The sequence below is a fragment of the Pteronotus mesoamericanus genome, unplaced genomic scaffold (assembly GCF_021234165.1).
Source record: "Pteronotus mesoamericanus isolate MK-2021 breed Mesoamerican mustached bat unplaced genomic scaffold, CSHL_Meso_final contig_90, whole genome shotgun sequence".
Taxonomy (NCBI): Eukaryota; Metazoa; Chordata; class Mammalia; order Chiroptera; family Mormoopidae; genus Pteronotus; species Pteronotus mesoamericanus.
In genome coordinates, this window is record NW_026555277.1 from 24,815,159 (window position 1) to 24,839,459 (window position 24,301).

Genomic DNA, 24,301 nt, shown 5'->3' on the forward strand with positions numbered 1-24,301 from the left:
TCTGATCTAGAGCATGGGCTCGGGGCCTGGAGTAGAGTTCTACAGGTCGGGAGTTGGGCCATGTTTTTGGAATATATCTAAAACCCCACGATGACCTTCATGGAGATTTTCTAAACCAGCAATAAACCTATCTCTGAGGACAACATCATTTGAAATGATATGTTTCAGAGCTAGGCCACCAACAGACAGGAACATCTCTGATGTCTGAGTGTTTACTTTGGGTCAGGCAGTGGGCTCATGTTTTACAGTTGCTATCAGAGCAACTCTGTGAAGTTAATACAGTTATTTATCTGTGCCTCAGAGAGGTGCAGACCTTGTTTCAGATCACAGGCCTAGTAAGTGGCATAACCAGTATGCGAACCCGGGAGATTTGCTTCTACAGCCTTAATGCTCTTAGTGAGTATGGTGTGTTTCCTCTCTAAACAAGGGAGGACCTTATCTAACAAAGCACTCACTACATGCCAGGTACTTTCTGAGAACAAATATTAATTTACTTAATCTTCCTAACAACCCTCTCAGGTAGATTCTATTATTATTCTCACTTTGCAGATGAGGAAACTGAGGCCCATGGATGCAAAAGTACCTTGCCAGGCTAGCCCGTGGCAGAGCTGGGCTTTGGAGCCAGATAGTCTAGTCCTAGAGTCTATTCTCTAAATCCCTGCTCCATGAGCACCCTGTAGCTCGGTTAATCGAATATGTAAATACTACATCCAATTTTTCATTCAGCTAGTTTTTCAATAAGTAGTTCTTAAGCACTTACCATAATTGTCATGACCATGCTAACGGCTGTTTATCAAAAGACACAGACTTCCATGTAGGAAAATGTTCACACTTTTGACAGTTCAATAATTAACATAAAGCACTGGGCCCAAAACAAACATGATCTTTACTTGTTTGTTATGATGTGTTTATCAGTACTGATGTACAATTTTCTTCTCCCTTTGTAACCTTTCTGGCTTTCTCGGTTTGTAATTCACCTAAAACTCCGCGCGCACACCTCTGTGTGTGTGTGTGTGTGTGCGCGCGTGTGTTTCGTGCATTAACATTTATTTTACATTGAGTTTCAAGAAATAACCTTTCTTTATTGAGAGTGTAAGAGGACGTGGATTAAACAGAAAAGCTGGATTTGTTCCATTGATGCAACACTTCTCTGACGTCTCCAGAGAATGCGGTGTTCCCTAGAAATACATTCTCTACCTGAACAGGGGCTTCTTTAAGCACCAATGTTATCTGTTATAGCTATCTCATTGGTGATTGTTTTTAATGTGTTAAATAATTCTGCCTTTGGAAACCATGCTCTGAAACAATACAATGGAGGGAATGACTTTCATTATTATCACTTTGAGCCAATGAAGTGTGGAAAGCCCTTTAAATGACCACAAACTGTAAAGTTTTGTAGTTCTTTTATCTAGTTTATAATTCATTTTATTCCTTCTTGTGTCACCTGTCCCCTTTGCTACTCTCATTATGTCCCTGCTACTTCTAATCCAATGGGTCTACAAACCTTTACTCAATAGCTTAGCATTGGACATGAGATGCTTTTAAGTTGTACACACAGACACAGAGTTTAAATAACATTGAATCATATAGACAGAAAGTTTTGTCCTATTCATTCTTTTTAAGCCTACCGATCAGTTTAGGGTTAATGTCTTTAACATTGTTCTAATAGTTAATTTTCCTTTTCAACAAAGAGCACAATTACGGCTCAGTCTTTGGCATATAACAGTATCTAGCTAGAGTCTAATACGTGTTTTCTTTCATTGTATTTATTTGTATGGTAGTTGATTCTATTATGGTTATATGAGAGATCAATTATTTTTTAAATAAATTTCAGTTTATTACCAATGCACCAATTAAACTATGACTTACTATTTTCTTACCACTTAGTAATTTTATTTTAACCATCATAATCATTTTTAACTATACAGTTCAGTGGTAGTAAATACATACACATGATTGTACAACCATCACCACTATCTCCAGATAACATATAATCTTTAATGATAAAGGTCGTATTATAGAACTGAAATAGTCAAATACAGCTGACTCTTGGACAACATGGGGGTTAGAGGTGATGACCCCCACACATACACAGTTGAAAAAACTTTTGACTTCCAAAAAACTTAACTACTAATAGCCTACTGTTGACCAGATGCTTTACCAGTAGCATAAACAGACGATTAACATTTATTTGGTCTATTAAAGGCATTGTATACTGTATACAGAGCAGGCAGAGCAACGGCTGCCTGAAGAGCTCTGAACTCTCCCCCAGGGCTCCAGGGGAGGCCACTTTCCCCAGCCCTGAGCTCTTGATTTCTGGGTTTCCTCCTAAGCAATGCTGCCAGAGTAGGCGAGGTGAGACAGTGTAGGATCTAACAGCGATCCAAACAAGCCAGCAAGAGAAGCAGGGTGAGCAGCATCCAGAAGCTCTCCCAAGCCCATGGGCTCATTCATTGTGTGGGGTGCAGCCCTCTCCCAAATCTCTCTCCAGATTTCTCTCTGAGAGGGAGCTAATTACACTCTATGTAGCTCCACCTCTCATTACTTTTTACCTCATTTGCAATGTGGAGTTTTTTTAATTGTAATGTCATTAACTTGAGGAACCTAAATGGGGTCCTTAAAGCTAGAGACTTCTGAAGTGAGTATGGCCTTTACCTCTGCCTGGCTGGACTCTCTCTAGGTTCTTGACCACCTTCACTCTTATGATCAAAAGAATAATAATTCCATAACACCACTTGCATGCTCTTTCCCTGTTTTGTCTCTCTTCTTTAAGGTCTGGATACCCTGTACAATTGTTCCCGAGTTTGGCAACCTAACTTTTTTTATGTGTATTTCCACTAGGTAACCTTGATGGCTTTCCTTCCTTTTTGCAATAATTTCATTTCTTAGTTCTCCTTATGACTAATATTTCAAACCTAACATAATGACCTAGGAAAATGGTAGGCACAGAAGAGAAATAAGGTAGGTCCCTTGTCCTTAAGGAATTCTCAGTCAAACAGCAGAGACAAGCATGTAAACAAGTAACTATCCTACAGCCTGATAAGGGAAGTAGTAGAATGAGGGTACAGCACAGAGGGGTGATTAACTCAAGCTTGGGGAGCAGGGAAGGAAATGAAGGGCTGGTGCCATGAAACAAGCCGCCAGCTTCAGGTGCGCCAGTAGTCCAGGCCTGCAACGCAGGACGTGCAAGAAAAAAGACAACAAGATTGAAGGCTGAAAAGCAGGCAGAGCCCAGACTGTGAAGATTCCTTTGTATCATGCTACAGCCTTTCCACTTTCTACAATAAGGCATGAGACTCATTAAAAACGGCAATTTTCTTTAAAACTTTGTAGGATTAGTATATAGTTCTAAAAAATAAATTTAGGTTATGTTTGAGTCCTAGTCTTAACAGTTTATTCTATTTTATAGTTTTTCAGCTCCTTTGTTTGGAAATCAGCATTGGTAGTGAAAATACTGAAAAATGGGAAAACCAAATGACTCACAGAGTGATTGCCACACACCAGGCCGAACTAGGTCATTTTTCAATGAAACCCAGCTGTTTCTTCAAAGTCCAGGATTGTCCTTTGTTTTTATTCTTGTTCAAAATGATGAAGAAAATATATTATGACTACATTAGTTTAAATTCAAAGAGGGATGAAAATTTGAGGAAATGGAGTCATCCTGGTTTATATAACTTTCTTGGGTTTGAGAAGTTGGCATGAATACCCACCGATGGAGGATTTCTGTTCCATCATATGAATATTAATGTAAGAGAAGGAAGAGATTTTCTCTGACCCTGTTTCCGTGTCTGTTTCCGAACCCCCTTCCTGTGTTCAGGCACAGCCGCAGCTCTTTGCTGGCCGCCCCTGACTACGCTGGCAGAAAGCCAAGAGCCAGCACTGCCCGTACCTGGAACTAATTTCATTTGTTTTGCTACTCAAGAGATTTCTGAACTGCAGGTCTATTTCTAGATATTAATTCTTGATTGTTTTCCAGAAAATGAGAAATATTGTTATAGAACGTTGTTTTCTAAATTAATACAGCGAGAACATTAAAATCATTTTCCCAATAATACACCCTTTTCCTTTTACTAAAAACTGTACAGATTGCACTATTTTTTAAAGATTTTATTTACTTATTTTTAGAGAGAGAGGAAGAGAAGGAGAAAGAGAGGGAGAGAAATTGTGTGCAAGATCCCAGTCAGTTGCCTCTCACACATGCCCCCAGCAGGGGACCTGGCCCTCAACCCAGGCATGTGCCCTGACCAGGAAGTGAACCTGTGACCTCCCAGTTCTCAGGTGGTGCTCAATCCACTGAGCCACTCCAGCCAGGACCAGATTGTGCTATTTTATACTATTTGTTTTCCTACTTCAAAGGGACAGTTGAATTGCATATCAATTTTACATTTAAATTTTCTATACATTTAGAATTCTTACTACTCAAAAGAACTTCTGCATACCTTTACTTTTCAATTCCTTTACCCAAGCTTAAGTGACATAGGAAATCATATTTTTGGCTTCCTAGAGAAACTTAAAACACAGTGGCTTAGAAGTGTAATTGGAAATTACAATTTTTGCTTAACAAATACTATTTCTTCCATTTTTAATTTTTAGATTTATAAAAGTTTATTCTTAAAAAATTATGTGTCTCATTCCAGATCATAAAAACAACTGACTTTTCAACTTAATATTGTTTTTCTCGTGTATGTCTTCAATATCTATTAATGGAAATATAGTCAAATGAAATCCTAGGAAATAAAGCTGCCTTAATTGAAAAATATATGTATAAAGCATTGTATTTTTTTACTTTAAGACATAGTGGTAATATATATCTATCAGCTCATAAGGTTACTGTTGCTTTTTTCATATATATGCATATATATGTATGTATATATATACACACGCACACAAAATCGTATTATTTTTTCCATTTGTTGCTTTTTTCTTAAATTAATTTAGAAAATATATAATACATGTTATTGTAACTTTATTGGAAGATTATATCATACGGCATGTTTCCCACTCAGTAGTATCACACATAGATAGAAATAATGTATAATTCAACTGTGTGAACGTGCAAATTTCTCTCTGCATTTGATATTTCAGCTTCACCGAATTCAGAAGTCATCAAGATAAATTCAATTCCAGACATAGTGACAAAAGTGGAAGATTATTACCTTAAAGGATATGTTGTTGGGGCTATTCATCCTGTCATACAACCTGTGCGGCAGAGAAAACATCTACCTGCAAGTTACCTATACAGGGCGGTGCTGTCGCGCTTGAAATTAAGGTAAGCCTGCTGCTCAAGGAAGCAGTCGCACGGAGAAGCTGTTGAGAATGGCAGCTTTCTTTGGCTAAAAGAACAGAAAGCTTGAACGAAGTGATAGAAGTAAAGGATAAGTAAGGGTTTTGGTTGAGCCGGATTGGGCGGGAGGTTTCCTCAAGGATTGAGCCCCTTGCACAGAAAGGGGTCCTAGGTGAGGATGTCAGTGAGCAAAGGCAGAAGGAAAGGGAAGCTCCCGCAGCAGCTGCAGCAGAGGAGGGAGTGGCAGTTAGCTACGCGTCCTGTGCCGGCTCACAGAGCTCCCCGGGCCCTGGAAGTCCCCTTACCCTGAGCATTTCTTTGAACTGTCCTATATTGTTTTACTGATAGGAACGACGTGAATTACCTCTGCCTCCTAAAATGTTTACTTCAGAAAGGACTACATGCCGAGTTCTCAAAAATTGGGTAGACCTCTTATCAGCTTCTTCCAAAAAAAAAAAAAAGGACATAAAAGCCACCTATTTTCCTTTATTTTTTAAAACTTTTAAAAGTAGCTACTTTCCCAAACAATACTGCAACCATTTTCCAGCTTAGCTTGTGAGTCTGATAGATTTCAAATACTGTTGCCCAGTACAAAGGAATGAAAAGAACAAGACCAATTTTCTTTGATTAGCACATTACTTTTTTTTAAAGCAACTCCAACTATATCAAAACCATCTCAAAGACCAGGGTAAAAACTGATTTCTCTTTATGGTAATGGTCTAATATCAACCACTTTAACTATGAAAGGGCTAAGCAGGGAAGAAAAAATGAAATAAGAAATAAAAGGAAAAATAAAAATTGAAGAAAAAAATATTTTTAAGTTCTAGGTGTGCTTTTAAGGGGCACTGTGATACTGAGTAGCTGCCTACTTACCCGGGGCTGAGCGGGTGTAGGCAGGCTTCAGCCTTCACCACGGTGTGCAGCCTCATCAAATGTTTACTAGTTCAAGTATTCCTAAATAAACATGCCATTTTGTCACACAGCAGTAACCTTTATTTCCTAATTATAAACCTTATGTACACTATGTAGATGTTACTTTTTCTCTTTTAGCACTACTAAAATTAGTAGTGACCTGACAAGGCTAAGAATAAGTAAGAGGTTAAGACCAGAAAAGAAGAAAAAAGGAAAACACAGGACAGTAATTATATGCATTTGAATAAGATTTTTACTTTTGCTTTTGTACAATAATGAAGTAAATGGTAACCTAAAATTATTTCTCATAACTTTTATTAAAATAACAGATGTGAAATGTTTCTTCCATAGTAAACTAGAAGTTAAGAGTATTAAATTGAGAAGTTTTGTTATTGATTGATTTTAGGGGAGAAGAAACATCGATTTGTTGTTCCACTTATTTATGCATTCATTGGTTGATTCTTGTATGTGCCTTTACTGGGGATTGAACCTGCAACCTTGGCGTATCAGGCTGACACTAACCAACTGAGTTTCCAAGCCAGGGTCAAATTAAGAAAATCTAAGTTAATAAAAGTTGCTGTGTTTTTCTGGTATTTTTGTATAAGGCAACCATTAGGCTTAAAATAACAACAAATTGATTACCTTGAGCTTATCTGTGAGTTGCTCACTCATTTTCACATGAGCATATTAGCTTAAAATCAGCAATTGGCTTCCAACTATGAACATATTCTCTGTTACAGCCCGAAGCATTCAGCAGCACCCAGTGGACAAAGACGCCCACGGCTTGTGATTGAGGAATGTCCTCTAACTTATGAGACACAAACAAATGACATAGCAAAAGAACTGATAGAAAAGGTACTAAATATATACATTTTTTCCCATGGAATATTGAGAAATATTTGGTATTTCTTCTGCATTTTCTTTCTTGCTTTAAAAAGAACAAGGGAATAATAGGTGGCATTCTACCAGAGTTCAAAATATTGAAGTACATATACCAATTATACAGAGTTAAAAATAAAAATATTGACCAATGAAACAAAATGGAAATGCCAGGAATAAACTTATACACAGAGAAGTTGTATAAAAACCTGATGAAATAAAAGGGGGGAACAACCGTTACTTACTAAGTGCCTCTGGAAAAGTGGGCAATGGTTTTGTAGGAAATACATGCCATACATTTCAAAAGAGATAAAGAGATCATTTTTAAGTAAAAAAAAATCTGAAAGAAAATGAAAGAGTAGGCATACTATGAGTATTCAATCATAAATAGATTGAGAAGTTTGGGTTTAGTATATAAATATATACTAGTAAAACTAAGCTTTAAAAGAAAAGAATCCAGAGGGAAATCCATAACAAAAGTGTCCTGTGGGAATTAGTTTCAGAATATATATGAAATAAATACATATGCATCAAAATGATGTCCAGTCTTGAATGGACAGGCAGAATCCATGAACAGTGAATACAAAAGGAAAAACAAAGAACAGACATTTAGCAAAAGGTTTAACCTAACTGATAATTTTTTATTCTTTTATTTTTTTAACTAAGTGATAATTTTTAATGTAAATATAAAAACTGAGAATTAATACCTCACCAGTATTAACTGAGAAATTGAACTGAAAGTATTAAATCCAGTGTTGGAAGAGCTTTAAGGAAAATTCATATATTGCAACTGACACTGAACACTGTAAATTAGTACAGTGTCCCTAAATATAAATTTAGTAATAAAAACTATAAATCCCATTTTATTTCATGACTCAGTAATTTTCTCCTTAGGAATCTATTCCAATAAATTAATTGAGAAGGTAAAAAATCATTTCTATGCAAAGCTATTTTAATCAATAGTGAATAAGGGGCCAAATTCTCAATAATTGGAAAACTAAGAAGGAGGCAGTGGCATGTTGATACAATAGAATATTTTATTATTATTAAACATGACAACTGTATTCACTATCGGCCCCCACAATATAACCTAATTGAAACTTAAAAATAAAAATTTGTATAAGGACGGTTAAATGGTGATGGACAGAGACTTGACTTGGGATGGTGAACCCACAATACAGTGTACAGATGATGTGTTGTAGAATTGTACATCTGTTGAGAGAAAATTTTACATTTATAAGTATTCTAAACTGATAGAATTTTATAGTGAAAATTTTCTTTTTCAGTTGCATTGACATATTTCTAAGGTTTTAGGTTTTATTTAAATGAATACAACCAAAAACCTAAGGTATTTCCTTTCAAGTAAGAAACTGTGGTACTTGCTCGCTGTTAGCCAGTTGTAACTGCTAATGATATTTCCCATTTTGGCATAAAGTCACCTTTCAGTAAGGTTTTTCGGGAACAGTCTTTGAGACTAGATTTTTATAAACAAGGTACACATACTGTTTATTACTACTATTCTGGGAAATTTTGATTTTTTTCTGGAAATGAATCCACTACAGAAAATTTATTTTGAAAACAAAAATGTAACTACTTATTTAGTCTTACTAGATCACCATCAGAGCTCCTGTTTTGCACTTGACTTCCTGGAGACAGTTAAAAATCTATTTAAACAGGAAAGTACTGTTATTTCAGCAATTAGAGTAATAGGGTTATTTCATAAAGAGAAAAGCTTCAGGAAACATAGCACATGAAATATTTGAACATTGCCCCATGTATGAACAAGGGCAATAGATGAATGCCAAGTGTTATTTTTGAATGACTGCCTAATATAAAGCGTTGATTGTTGAACAGCTAGATTTTAAGTCATTTTAGCATTATATCAACGTTTGCTCTATTTTTAAAATTAGGGTTACAAGTGTTTTTCCCAGGATCTTTAAATAACAATAACATTGGAAAATATAAATCTTCCAACTTAAAAAATGGAAAAGACTGATTAATGTAGTCTATTTGTTACCAGACTTTTCCATATTAAACTTTCTAGTAATAGAAAAAGGCTTCTACCTGTTTCACCCACATCAGCTAATAAGACCTAGGGAAAGCGCTGGCAGTAAATTTGCTCCCACCTGCAGAACGCCAGGTAAAGGACGCTTCCTTACCACCCCTCTCCTCTCCCAGGACACTTGATATAAAGCACAACTTATGGTCATTTCTTCAGCCTCATGTGTTTTTGCAATGTCAGTATGTTCACTTCTGGGAGTAAATGAATGCTGTTTTGTCGGCATAGTCCCGTGTCCTCGCGCACACACCCACGCCCTCTGTCCTCAGGAGTCTTCTCGTCACCAGTGGGAGTGTGATTACAGTCACCCCCTCTCACTGGATATTGCTCTCTGGTTTTGTCCCCCTCTTCCTGGTCTTTTTCATTCCATTTCATTTCTGACTATAGATGTTTACATATGAAACTTCTGTCATAACTCATTCTTCCCCTCCCAGGTAACATTTAAAACAAGGACCACATAAAGACATGGCTCTTCCTTAATTTTAATGTATTTAACAAGTATTTGTAGGGCACCTATAGACACAAAATATTATAATGCAAAGATGAATAAGACACAGTCCTGCCCTCAAAATAACAAGGGGGTAGGGGAGGGAAGACATGGACACAAAAATAACAAAGAAATGAAGCAAAAGCAGAGAAAAGGAAAAGTGCTGTGTGTGAAAATAACCACTCTTGATGTCTGAAATCATTTCACTGAACTTAGGCCATGTGCTCCTGAATCCTATTCTTTAACTGACAAGATTGACTCTAATCATGGTTATTGGGCCCAGATAAGCAACAGCAGCAACATCAGAAAGCTTCCTAAGAGAGGTAGTATGTATGAATTGGGTTAATGCACAATGCATACACATTTGTCAAGAATTTGTCTTTTAACATATTTTTTTACCTGCATCAAACAAACAACACGTTACCAGATGTTATTTTTGGCCCTGGCTGGTATGGCTCAGGGAATTGAGTGCTGGCCTGTGAACCAAAGGGTCGCTATTCCCAGTCAGGGCACATGCCCGGGTTGCAGGCCGGGTTCCCAGTTGGGGATACACAAGAGGCAACCACACATTGATGTTCTACTCTCTCTCTTTCTCCTTCCTTTCTCCTCTCTCTAAAAATAAATAAATAAAAATGTTTTTAATTTTTAAAAAAAATGATAAAATAGTCAATTCAAATGAAATTTATATTTTGTTCTACCATCTCTTTTTAAACCTCAGATTAACGTAGCTTCTAAAAGAGGAATGAGATTTGTCGGATTCGTATCACAGCATTATCCGCCATTCTGCAATGGAACCAACCATGACGGAGATATAGAATCAACGCTGCACGTGAGACACACCTCAGATGAAAACTGTAAAAGTTGGAATGAAGGAACATTAAGTGGGCAATCATCTGAAAGTGGAATTGAGGAAGAGTTTCATCATGAAAGTGGGCAGGGTCAAACAGAACGAGATGGCAGCCCCAGTTCCTCTAAATCCAAAAAGGGAGAAGGTAATAGACAAGATGAATAGAAATAGAACAGAGATAAGGTTAAATGTAGCAAAATATGTTTTTGAGAAATATGAGACAAAGTAAAATTTTAAAGGTTGTGATGACTAATTAAACTAATACAAACTTGTCTTGATTCTTTAAAATCATTATAGCCAAACATAAAGTAGGGTTGTTTTTCAAACAGTTATGTCTGGTGTGGTCTTATAAAGCCACCCACGTAATGAACTTGTGTTGAAAATTGCCTCCCATTAATCATTCCCTGGCTCCCCTGTAAAATGGAGGCGGTGCATATGTATCAAAAAAGGGATTCTGTAAAGAAAGCTGTTCTGATTTATTTTTGTCCCTGTGAACAGTGTGTGAGAATTTAAGTGTTGGCCTTTCCCATTTCGTGGATGGTCTTTACCCTTGAAGTTAACTGGCTCTCTTTGATCATCAAGTAGAATATGAAAATGGCACCTCATGGTGAAACAATTAATGTAACAATAGTACTAGTATCCTAAAATATCTTTAAACAATAGTTTCATTGTTCTCAGCCAGCTAGCAAGTCTTCTGAAGAAACAGTATTCTCCTCATGTTTTTGGACTGGTCAAAATTTTCTGATGCCTTAACAGGCATGTGTGAAAAAGCCCTGTTACAGAAAATCTAAGACTGTAAGAAAATCTAAGAATAAGACTACCTCCGCTTCTTTAGAGGAAGGGGGTTGTTGTGCGACGTAGATAGGCGACGCCTGCCAAGTGCTTAGCCTGCTGCCTGACACAGAAGAAACTCCGTGCTAGGTTAGCTGCTGTTAACTGACCTTTAGTTAGTGTTACAGCCGCCCAGACGGGCGGGCGACGCCGGCTTTCTGGGTTGCTGCCGTGGCGTGCTTAACCTCCTGTACGTGACAAAGACCCATTGGACCTTGGTCAGCACAACCTCCTCAAAAACACCGGGAGCAAGCCCCAACTCATCATCCCACGCATCTTCGACACCAGCACCCGCCCCCTTTTCGTCCCCTAGCTAACCACCACCCTCGTTTTTGTGCAGCATAGAAAACTGAGGAATGTAAGAGTGAACAGGGGTTGAAGCTACGGTCAGAGAGCTGTTCACTACCTGCCACCTGCTGCCGGCTTTAAACTGCTGCTTCCCATCCTGACACTGATTAGGCCAGACGTCCATTTCCAGTTCTTTAAGTTCTAAAACCAATATACTACCTACTTAATTTAAATATCAGTCTTTAGATGCCACTTTCTAAATAGTTTATTTTTATACCATATGCTTCTTAATAACTTTTCTGCGGCAGTGGTTCTTAGAACCACTAAGAGGGGCCAGGGTGGGAGAGCCAACACGCAAAAGACCCCTTAGAGAATCTGATGAAATTCATGAGTCTCAACCCAGAAAAACGCACGTCACACACATAACCCAAATATTTCTGTCTGTAAGGCAAGTGATGTTAGCTTTCTAAAGCACAATCACAGATACAGGTCTATAGGACCCCCAAATTAAGAATTTGCTAACTTTCAGTAAATTGGAAGGTAAGACCCAGCAATTTCAGGTCTAATCATGTATTCTAGAGTCACTCTTACACATATGTCCAAGGAGATATGAATAATATTTGTAGTAACAAACAAAAATTTGGAAGCTATGCATATGTCCATCAATAGAAAATAATAAACTGAAATACAATGCAAACTAAATAAGATCTATAAAATATTGATTATACTTCAAAAGCATAATAGTGAACAAGGAAAATAATTTATAGATTGACATATAGTATGATACCATTTTTAGAAGTTTTTTAAAATTGCAAAACATTCTATATCATTTATGGATATATAAATCTATATTAAAAGACTAAAAGCTTGCATGAGAATGATAAATACCAAATTCATTACAGTAGCTATTTCTGGAGAATGGGATAAGGGAAGATTACATAGTGAGCCTCAACTATATTCATTTCTCAACTCCTTGAAAAAAGTCTGAAGCAAACATGACACAATGTTAATGTTTGAAAAGCTGAGTGGTAATTTTATTATTCTCTCTATTTGTTTATGTGCTTGAAATAGCTTATATCAATAAAAAATATTTTAAGAATCTTTTCAATTAAATTATAACTTTTCTCTTTTTTCTTCCTTCTGAACGCCTATCCTCAGATAACAAGTTGTATATAGCCTTCAATGTTTTTGACGATGACTCAAGCTGCTGGACCTATCAGGAGGGCATTCTGTCAGTGAAAGTAACAAGAAAAGGATCTGTCATTAGTACACTTGATGCTGATTGGTTGGAGTTAACTACATTTTATTATAAGCAAGGCTTGTCTTTAATTGATTCTTTTCTATGCTGGGAAACATCTAAAGGTAAGTTTTAAATTATGATATATTGATATTTTTAAAATGTGACCTTGTGGTAGAGTTAGTGAAAATGTTTTCCCCTCTCAAGTTCTATGACTAAAAGGACAGAAGTTATTCCTAAGGAAATTGTCCCAATCCTTAAACAACTATGTGGCTTTAATTTAAAACTTAACCATCCTGTGTGGTATAATTCTAATGTAATGTTTGCTGTTGGGTTGTAACTGTCAGGACTAGACAAACCACTGTGTGATCGACTTGTAAGATTTTCCAGACATGATGCACTACAACAACCCAACTGGGAGGCTAACAATAGCAGTTGATAATGACTATCCAAATGTATTACACTATCCCAGTTTTGGACACTACCTACCTGACTCTTACTATAGTCTGGCTAGAAAAATAACTTTTGGTTCAGAAAATGATATTGATTCTGTATTTATTTCTGCCTTCCCCCTCTCTCTCATCTGTCTCTAGCCTCCCTCTATTAGTTACAATGGAATCTATAATCATCCATCACACAAAAGCAAAAAAAACAAACAAATCTTTCCAAAAATGGCTTCCTAGGGAAAGTGTTTTTAAAAAGAGGTTAGGGCTAACTAAAAGAAAAGAAAAATAGATAGTAAGGAAACAGGAAACATGGAAGGATGGACATTATGAAAACCAGAATAATTGAAGACCCTAACTTAATGAGGTTAGAGAAAAGAGTGAAAAAGAGAGATGAGATCTCAGTATACTTTATTATCGTTAAATCAACCTAGTGATAACTTTACTAATACAACCAGAGACTTTGGATGAATATTTTAAATTATCAAGAGTCATATTCCAGTAGATACTTTTAACTAGCAACCAAGGGTAAGGATCAAGCTCACTGGAACACCCAGAAATAGAGCAAATGGCATAGTGCTTGACACATAGCAGGTGCTCAATAAATATTGTTTAGTATTATTTTTATTGGAAACTTCTTCCAAGTTGATCTAATAGGAAGACCATGGGCTTTAAAATCAGACAGACCAGGGTTTAAATCCTCTGGTCTCTACTTATTAGCTGTGTGATCTGAAGAAGTTAGTTGAGCTCACTGAGCCTCAGTTTCCTCAAAAGGGGATAAAAATACTGCTGCTTTAACTCATGGAAACAGAGACCAAAGGGATGGTTACCAGAGGGTGGGGATTGGGGGGAAGGGTAAAAAAGGTGAAGGGGAATATAGTCAGCAATACTGTGACATGTTTACGTGATGACAGATGGTCACTAGAATTAGTGGAGTGATCACACTGTAAGAATATAAAAATGTCAGTTCACTACATTGTACACCAGAAACTAATGTAGCCCATATATGATTATATACCAACTGTACTTAAATAAATTAAAATTTAAAAATACTCCTACTTTATTGTTGTGAGAATCTAATAAGATACAGTGTGTGCAAAGGGACTCCCATGCTGCCTCACCTGCCATCAGAGTTCGTTTTCCGAGGTTGATTTTCTTTCCTGACACTCCTTATGTGCAGTCACAGTACTTTGAGTGTGGATCTTCTCTTTGGAGGTCGGTTCATGCTTCACATTTCTCTCCTTCCCTCCCCTCTTCCTCGCCTCCCCCAACTCCCTCTCCTCCTTCCATCCAGAGACTCTACCTTGGAGCCATTTCAACTTTTGTTTGTGACTAACTGCTGAAGGAAAAACAAAAAATCCTCCTTTCACAATCTCTTTCAGGCATTTGCCCGCAGAAAATAAAATTAGCCACAGCAGTTGCCAGTTAGAGGCTCTGTAGGGCTTTTGTTCTGAAAGCCTCAGAAGCTATTTAGAGAGCCCAGGGGGAGAATCTCCGCTCCCCAGCTCTGGAATGCCTCTCTAGAGAGCCGTTTTCCATTGCAGCCCCCACCAAGCCCCTAGCCAGCCGCCTCAGTCTGCGGGTCCGGCGATGGGGTGTGTCACCCAGGGCTTCCCTGCAAGTACACAGGGAAGCTGCAGAGGGGAAATTGTGACCACTGTCTGTGTCACTGTGAGAAGCAAGTCAAGAGGAAGCAGGGCTGAATTGGTGGCTTTGTTCTGGGATAGCTGATGGCTGACATCTAAAGCACACGGGGGACAATGCCTATTTTGTTTTGTCTTGCTTCCATCCTCTCCCAAAATATTGTCAGAAGTCAGCCCACCACAGGGAACAGAAGTACAAAACCAGACATTGCTCAGAAATTTAAATACAGTGCTCCACAAATCTCATTTTCTAAAACACTTTCCTCCAGAAACAGAAAGAAGGGGGAAAAAAAAAACTCATAACACGTTTTCTCCTTGGGGAAGGTCATGATGGAAAAGTTGTAAGGTCTGTGAAATTCCTCTTCAGTGCCCTTTCCCAACCGCCCTCAAATCCTTTTCGGCTTGGAAAAGCCCCACAGGAAATGTGCCCTGTGGCCTTTCTGCAGCCTGAGAGTTCTCACTGCCATGTCCCCCTCTGCCTGGCCTTCTCCAGCATTTCTGGGCCTCTGCCCAGCCAGTCCTCGGCTGGATGCAAGGCACACTTACGTGGGGCAGGCACAGAGACCTAACACCTGACCCCGCCAGAACATGGAGATATTCAGTGGGCAGCTGACACGGGGTGAGAGGAGCAGCTTTGCCCACCGGTACACACACACACACACACACACACACACACACACACACACACACTTACTTCACCAGCCTACAAATGCCCCATCATCCTCAGAGCACAGCCTCTTCCCACCTTTCAAATATACCCATATCTAAAGGCTATGCTTTAATTCTTTATGAATTCTTTTTTATTTTTTTTTTGTTTCTTCTTCCCTTTATTTCCCTCTGCTCTGCACTCCCCCTCCCACCAGCATTCCCTCCCCACCTTAGTTCATGTCCATGGGTCGTACATATAAGTTCTTTGGCTTCTCTATTTCCTATACAATTTTTAACCTCCCCCTGTTTATTTTGTACCTACTGTTTATGCTTCTTCTTCCTTGTACCTTTTCCCCCATTCTCCCCCCTCCACCTCCCCTCTGCTCTCTATTTCTGTATTCTGTTCCTGTTCTAGTTGTTTGCCTAGCTTCTTTTTGTTTTTTTAGGTTCATTTGTTGATAGTTGTGAGTTTGTTGTCATTTTACCGTTCATAGTTTTTGATCTTCTTCTTTTTCTTAGATAAGTCCCTTTAACATTTCATATAATAAGGGCTTGGTGATGATGAACTCCTTTAATTTGACCTTATCTGGGAAGCACTTTATCTTCCCTTCCATTCTAAATGATAGCTGTGCTGGATAGAGTAATCCTGGATGTAGGTCCTCGCCTTTCATGACTTTGAATACTTCTTTACAGCCCCTTCTTGCCTGCAAAGTTTCTTTTGAGACTGATAGTCATGAGAACCCCTTTGTAGGTAGCTGTCTACTTTTCTCTTGCTGCTCTTAAGATTCTCTCCTTATCTTTAACCTTGGGTAATTTAATTATGATGTGCCTTGGTGTGTGCTTCCAACTTCTTTGGGACTCTCTGAGCTTCCTGGATCTCCTAGAATTCTATTTCCTTTGCCAGATTGGGGAAGTTCTCCTTCATTATTTTTTCAAATAAGTTTTCAATTTCGTGCTCTTCCTCTTCTCCTCCTGGCATCCCTATGATTCAGATGTCGGAATGTTTAAAGTTTTCCCAGAGGTTCTTAAGCCTTCCTCATTTTTTTGAATTCTTTTTTCTTCATTCTGTTCTGATTGAATGTTTATCTCTTCCTTCTGCTCTAAATCGATGTGAGTCCAAGTTTCCTTCCCTTGACTGTTGGTTCCCTGTGTATTTCGCTTTATTTCACTTTGTATAGCTTTCACTTCTTCATTTTGCCCCGTATTCAATCATTTCTGTGAGCATTCTGATTACCAGTGTTTTGAACTGTGCATGTAATAGGTTGGCTGTGTCTTTATCGCTTAGTTCCATTTTTGGAGCTTTGATCTGTTCTTTCGTGTGGACCATGTTTCTTTGCCTTGGCCTACCTGTTATATTGGAGGGGGCAGAGCCTTAGGTATTTGCCAGGGCGGGGCAACCCAGTATCTGTGTTGTGATGCTGTCTGTGGGGGAGGGGTCCAGGAGGGAACAATGCCACTTGTTCAGCTTTTGGCCTACTTTCAGTGACTTCCCCTGCTACCCACAAGCAAATTGGGCCCTTCTGGTGCTGATTCCCAGGTCGGTGAGTCTGTGTACATTCTGGGACCCGTGGGTCTCTCCAACGGATTCTCCTGTGAGGCTGGGAGTTTCTCCTGCCACCCCTGTAACCTCCAAATTTTTTTACCACCAGAGGTTTTTGAGGCTTTCTTTTCCCACACTGGAACCCTCGTTTGCACTGTCTGTCTTGCTTTCTAGCTGTTCCTCCCGGTTTATCTGCACACAAATGTGGGACCGCCAGGCCCGCCAGCCGCCTCACCCACCTGGTCCTCCAGCTGCAGCCTTGCCCGAGGCCTCTCCACCCAGGCTCCCTGGCTCCACCCCTCCTACCAGTCTGGATGAGTGTTTCTTCTTTAACTCCTCGGTTGTCACACTTCCATACAGTTTGACTTTTGGGCAGTTCTGGTTTTTGTTTTTAAATTTGTTGTCCTTCTTTTGGTTGTACAAGTATGCAAAGTGTATCTACCTATGCCACCACCTTCACCAGAAGTCTAATTCTTTATGAATTCTTTTCATACTTCACTTGATATTCAGTCCAATCTCTTCGCCCCTATAAAAATTCATGTGTGGAACTGGCAGGGAGCTGTGTCAGAATGAGCAGTGGGGTAGAGTAATGACATTGAAACAGGTTTTTATTCATTTCATATATATGGATATACCAGGCCCTGGGTTTCCAGTCATGAGCAAAATGGACATCTTCCCTGCTGTGAAGGAGCCAGCCGTGTGGCATTAGACAATAGCAGATATCAAAACATAGATTTAATATCAAAATCAAGAAAAGTGTTGTGATATTACCCAACAAGATATTGTAACGAGAGTAACAGGGAAGAACCCATTCAGAGGGGTGGTCGGGAGGTCTCGTCTGATGGGGTAACAATCCCACTGAGACTGGAAGGCTGGAAAGGAGCCGGCCCGGAGACCCAGAGGTAGACAGTTCTCAGCAGAGGAATCACCCCAAAATGTACAAAAACCCTAGGGCAGGAAAGGGGACCTGGGAAGAGGGCTCTGTCCCTGGAGACAAAATGGCTCCAGACAAGGTGGGAGAGGTGGGCAGCAGCCCCTCCAGGCAGAGCCTTATAATAGAAATAACACAACAAGGTTTAACATGCATTTGTACTTACTATGCGCCAGCATTGTCCTATACAGGTGTAAAGAAGCACTTTACATCTATTAACTCCCTTAATTCCCACAGCAATGCTGTGAGGTAGCTATGATTATTCCCCCTTTACAGATGAGGAAAATGAGGCACGAAACTATTAAATAATGTGCCCCTGTTCACACAACCAGAAAGGAGAGAAGGCACCTAGGAAAGTGTGTGCTCTTAGGCCATTTGCTGTCCCGCCAGGGCTTTTATGCCAGGTCATTCATTAAAAGTGTGAAGAAGCAGTTAGGATCTGATCTGCATTTTTAAAAGAACCTCACTGGCCTCATTGTGGGAGACAGAGCCCCGGAGACAAGAGTGGAAGTGGGGAGGCTGTTACCAGACTGTTGCAATGGTCTCTGCAGAGAAGGTGATGGCGACAGAGAGAAGCAGGTTGGCATTTGTTTTGGAGAAAGATGGTCATGGACGAAATTCAGAGGGAGAGTTTCCGTGTGTGCTTGCCCTCCACTTCTCAGAGATGGTCCTGGGCCCCGCTCTGAGCAGTTTAATGCCAAAAATGACACATGGATCAAAAATACTAAAACAGAATATTCCCTTTGTCATATTTACAGGAGTGCCAATGTCATATCTAGCCAAAGTGTGTGTGTGTGTGTGTGTGTGTGTGTGTGTGTGATCACATGCCCAGACAAGTAAACTATTCCCTGGGTATCCTTTAAGCTTGTGCTTCTCATACCAGAGCCCAAGTACCCTCAGGGTATGCAGGCTTGTGCCAGGGAGTACACAAGGTCACAGGGTAAACCTCCTCTTAGAGTGTCAATATTACTTTAGGAGGGCAGTGGAGATCATTACTTCTTTATATAATGTGAATATATTTGAAAAGAATGCGAAGTTTGCATGGATTTTTAAGATACAGCATTAGAATTTAAAGAAACTTTCTGCTTGCCATGAATCACTTCAAACTGAACCTAGAGACCATCCTTCCCTGATACAAGTGTTCTTTCCTTTGCTATTGGTGTTATTTGGCTTTAAAAAAAAATTTTTTTTTTTTGGAGAAGCAGTAGGTCAATGCTTTGTAACTTTTTCACGTTATTCACGCTTAGAAAATGGCAATCTGGTAGGGCACATGGTGTACGTGGATGAAGCTGCTCTGGACAGGAGAGGACACCCTGGGTCTTGTCACACGTGTGTCTGTTTCTCAGCACACGAATGGGCCAAGGCACGTTGGGCGGCAAGCTCTGGGATAGGTAACTTTAAAGATGGCACCACTGGGGGACAGTGATTAAGTAATTGTTCATAATTATCACCTCACCCCATTACCTGGAAGATTTAACACACCAAACACCCAAAGAGTCACTCTCCATGAGACATTCCTGGCCGCACCCCCTAGCTGCACTTCTGTTAGGGAGAATTTCTCAAAAAACAGAAGTACTCTCTCCTGTGAAATGTCAGTCTGCTATGGCTCTGGCTCTGGGGACAGGCAAGAGCCCTAAGCAAGCCCAGCCAGGGGTCCTGGGGAGCCCTAACGTGAGGAGGATGGTTATTAAGTATAACATACATATAAACAGTGCATTAATCTTATGGGTACAGCTGTTCAAGGTACAGAACATTCCCTATACATCAATAAAGCTGAAAAAATCATGTGTATTATATCTCAATAAACCTGGGGAAGAAAAGAAATGCAAAAACAAAAACAAAAAAGGTAGAGAACATTCCCAACATCCCAGTAAGACCTCTTCATGACCCTTCCCAGTCAATATCCTTCCTCCCAGAGAGAAGCATTATTCAGACCTCCATCAACATAGATCAATATTGCCTGTTCTTGAACTTTATGTAGGTTGAAGTATAAAGTATGTAATCTTTTATATATGGCTTCTTTTACTTAACGTAGTATCTCTGAAATGCATCTATGTTGCTGCATAGCAGTGAGTTTTTCTTTTTTATTCTCATTATTGCATTGTATACGTCTACCATACTTTCTTTTAAACTAGAAGAAGTCTAGAAGTACCAGGGAACCCCAATACCGAGAACAAGAAAACAGATGCAGAGCCATAAAGCCTATGATTCTCACATTATATTGTATAATCACAAAGTAAATAGACCATAAATAACTATATTGTTATTGAAGTATATAATTATTTTTAACATTCACACACTGCCATTCTAAAAAAGGACTTAGGATATACATATCTATTTTTAAAGATGATACAGTGATAACCTGAACTTACAATCAGACACAGATTTGATTCCTCTGGTCACTCTGGTGAGACAGCGGTCAAGCACATTTAAAGGAAATGGAGCATGTGCTGTAATTAGAAGGCCAATTCCAACTAGTAAATTAAACTTTACTGGTTCTTAGAAACCACTCTGAACAATATAAACTCTTCATGATATTCCACCTGAACTTGAACTGTAGGTGATGTAAAAGTAATAATATAATGATTTCCTCTTAAGGTTTATGGCTTGTAAATAAGAATTAAAACTAAGAATTGTATTAAAATTATTTCTGTCTTTTATATATGTAAGGTTAGTAGGTCACTTGAAAAGTTTGTAGGCCTTCGTTATTTGGAAAACTGTCAACCAGGAAAACTGTGATGTGACATTTTGCCATGTTAAAGCAAAAATGTTTAACCACATGTGACCATGGGAAAATTGTCTCTTCTTGCAAAATTGGAGACAAAAGAACTTCCATAGAGTCAGTTCAGTTTTGGCCAGATGGTTGTTGTCAGCTATTCAAGAAAATGTCAAAGAGGCCCTCCCTTAAAACTTCCTTCCCAGCAGGAATTCTTTTGACAATGACTTCTGTTTAGAATCTTCCTGTTCCCATTCTTTTTTTTAAGAATCATTGAAGTGAAGAATTGTTCTGTGTTTATACTTCTTGAAGTAATCTTACCTCACATTAGTTTTAATATCACACCTGTAAATTTCAAGGATTAACATTTTTTATGTTTCTCCTAGTGGTATAATTAACATGCTTACAACATATAGATCAGAAACCAAAATCCAAGGTGAAGTTATTTCCAGACGATTTTGAGGTTTAAGAAATCTACTTACCTCTCTCTGTATGATGTTATTTTATCGTGTTTTTGTTACTGTAGTTTTCATGTTTACAGTTTGGCTTTAATGCAGTGAAGTCTAAAACTGTCTTGACCTTTGGAGAAAATAAAAAATAAACCTTCAAAGTGGAGGAAGATGTTATTGATTGAGCCATAACAAGTGTTTATTAATGTGTATGTTTTTCTTTCTGCTTCCTAAAAAGGTTATTTAAGGATTTAGATGATCTTAAGAAACATTTAGTATTTACAGCTCTTCTTAATTGTATCCTTTTCCTCACAGGAGACCATTTGCCTAAATCTTTAGAAGGATTCTTTATCTATGAAGAAGAAGGTTCTGGAGTTCCAGGTTCCAGTAGAAAAGGAAATGATGCCATCGTAGTAGAACAATGGACTGTTATTGAGGTGAGCTGCAGTTTTCTGACAGTTTAGCTTTATTTTATATTTAGTTTTACATGTTAAAGTTCTTCCTGTCTGTCTAACACAGGGAAGTCTCCTTCTAACACATTTGTGTAATGTTCAAAATTTCCTCACAAATGCATGAACAAACTTCTTTCAGATTTGTGAACATTGTAATTACCCAGTGTTTTAAGATAGCAAAACAATTATCTATACATAAGTAGCAGTATATTCCCAAAGACTGGCATTCTAATCTTAAACAAAGTCCCCTGGCTCTGTTCCCTCTACACAATGTTATAACAACTGGTTAAAAGTGAAAAAGTTCAGTCAATAACTAGTATTTTATCTCCAAGCAACCAATATGACTGGCTTTTTACTTTGTGAACTCTCAAAGGCAAAAATATCCAAAAGATATTCTCTCTCTCACCAGGCCAAATGTGTACACACAGCATTGTCCTTCCTAATCGGAGATGACATTGCTACTGATGTGCCCTCTGAATTCAGAGGTCAGCACCTGAGGTGTACAGACTGAAGTCAGGTACATTGCGGTGTGTGTGTGAGGCCTCCCTGACAGGCTCTTCCATGGACACTTTTGCCTCTCTCGTTTTACATAGGTTAGAGATAAGGCCCATTTTTCAAAGAAACTGGAAATCCCATTGAGAGGCATAAACGGGATTTGAAGGAAGAGGTAAAGCTCCAAGTAAAAATGAAGTCCGGTTCTAAGCTCAAAAAAATCAATACCAGTTCTGAGCTCCTCTCACCTTTCACTCCCCAGACCGCACTCTTCACTCTTGCCCTCAGTTCCCAGTGGCTAGACAGGTTTTTCTGAAAGTGTGGTCTGTAAACTACTTGGATCCAAATCACCTAGGGAGCATATTTAAAATGCAGATTCCCAGCCCCACACCCGCCCCCTGCCGCATTAGTGTTTGTTGCCAGAACAAGACCAAGGCAACAAGACCCGAGGAGAGACCAAACTTTGGAGAACAGAGGGGAACCTCTCTCCACTCTGATCCCCAGTGTTTCTAACTTGGTTCAAGGGTTAGAAGGCAGCAGGCCGCAGAAAACGCAGCCCAGACAGACTCTGCCCCTGTGAAATTGTTCCTCAGGGAGTGTAAACAACCTTCTTCAGAACACCCTCAGCCCTTCGTCAGAATCACTCGTGCAGCTGGTTGTCTTTGCCATGGGACTGTAGCTCCTACGCTTATTCCTGCAGGGCTGTGAAATCAAGACGGATTACGGCCCCCTGCTGCACACGCTGGCCGAGTTTGGGTGGCTCCTGACCCACGTGCTGCCTACACCTATACTGAGACATGACAGGTAATGCCAAAGTACCTTTCACACTCTCTTTTAATTCTAAAATATAGGTTTGTTATTATTTTTTTTTTTTTTTAGGTAATTCAGTTTAACAAATGCCTGTTTCATGCCTACAAAAAGCATTTCACTGAGCTTTCTAATCTGATTTCATGGGTCTTGGAGACCAGCAAACCTAATGCCCTCGCGTTATCTGTGTATAAGCCGTTCCGGCTCCTTCCCAGGGGCATGCAAGTTCACCAGGCAGAGCCACAGCAGGGCCATGAGAGGCCACCTGCCGACTCAGGGCTGCTTCTGCACGAACTCAAGATGCTGCTTCTTCCCTAGAGTAAAGATTGAGTCCACATAAATGTGCAAACAGAGAAACACAGCCTGCTCTGCGGGGCCCAGGGCCCTGCTCTTGCACTCTGAACAGGCAAGGCTGCCCTCCCCAGCACCGGACAGGGCTCGGGCCACAGGGGGCCGGAGAGGCTGGGCGGAGCAGGCAGCACTCTGCCTGCCCGCATCCCCTGGAGCCTGGCTCGTTAGCTGTTTCCACTAAGACTAAACTGCCTATCGACATTTCACTAATACCAACTTTTCCTTTCTCTTTTTATAAATTATCGCTATTTCCTTTCCTGAGAAGGAAAACTTGAACTGTGCTTTTTTTGAGAGCAAGAGACCAATTAAAGCTGTATAAAATTCCTTCCCATCCCTTGGACTCAGAGACGTTCCCTCTGCCCTGCTTGACATCCAGGAAACGACTGCGAGGCTGCCCGTCAGGCCAGTGACTACCTGCAGGGGACAGCACAGCCCCAGCTGGGCTTCCCTTCTAGCAGAACCAATAGCGGCTTAACATTGAGTAATTGTCCTGTGTCACTGAGGGATACAGCTTCTCCTTCCTCAATCTCGTCCACCTTCTCTGGTTTTTCCAGTGTAGCAACTTGCCAGTATCCCAAGGTACCTATGAATTTTTTAAAAAATTTGATTGAGAACCTGACCTGTGTGGTTCAGTTGGTTGGGCGTTGTCCCATAAAACAAAAAGTCACCAGTTTGATTCCTGGTCAGGGTGTGTGCCTCGGTTACAGGTGGTATCCCTGGTTGGGGCTCATAGGAGAAGCGACCAATCGATGTTTCTCTCTCACATCAATGTTTCTCTCCCTCTCTTTCTCCCTATCTTCCCCTCTCTCTAAAAATAAATAAAGTCTTTTAGGAAAAAAATTTGATAGGGTTTTATAATAAAGCCACACCTTCACATGGAGAGAAGGATAAAGGTGGATATAGAGTTAAATGAGCTCCAGCTTTAAAAGGAAGAATTAGAAGTTAGCAAAGCAATTCATCTGCTTTTCTTCTCAGAGATCTATTGGTAGCTTCTCAAACTGTGAG

The 24,301-nt window shown here is 39.5% G+C and overlaps 1 protein-coding gene across 2 annotated transcripts in view; it reads left to right on the forward strand.

Annotated features, from left to right (window-relative positions):
- RFTN2 (raftlin family member 2) overlaps nt 1–24,301 on the forward strand; it is a 57,937-nt gene that overhangs the window by 9,619 nt on the left and 24,017 nt on the right. For both annotated transcript variants that reach the window (XM_054585882.1, XM_054585883.1), the window contains exons 2-7: nt 5,086–5,269; nt 6,937–7,051; nt 10,340–10,613; nt 12,746–12,949; nt 21,510–21,631; nt 22,839–22,942. In XM_054585882.1, coding sequence (XP_054441857.1) covers nt 5,086–5,269; nt 6,937–7,051; nt 10,340–10,613; nt 12,746–12,949; nt 21,510–21,631; nt 22,839–22,942 — 1,003 coding nt within the window. The remainder of the gene's footprint in view (nt 1–5,085; nt 5,270–6,936; nt 7,052–10,339; nt 10,614–12,745; nt 12,950–21,509; nt 21,632–22,838; nt 22,943–24,301) is intronic.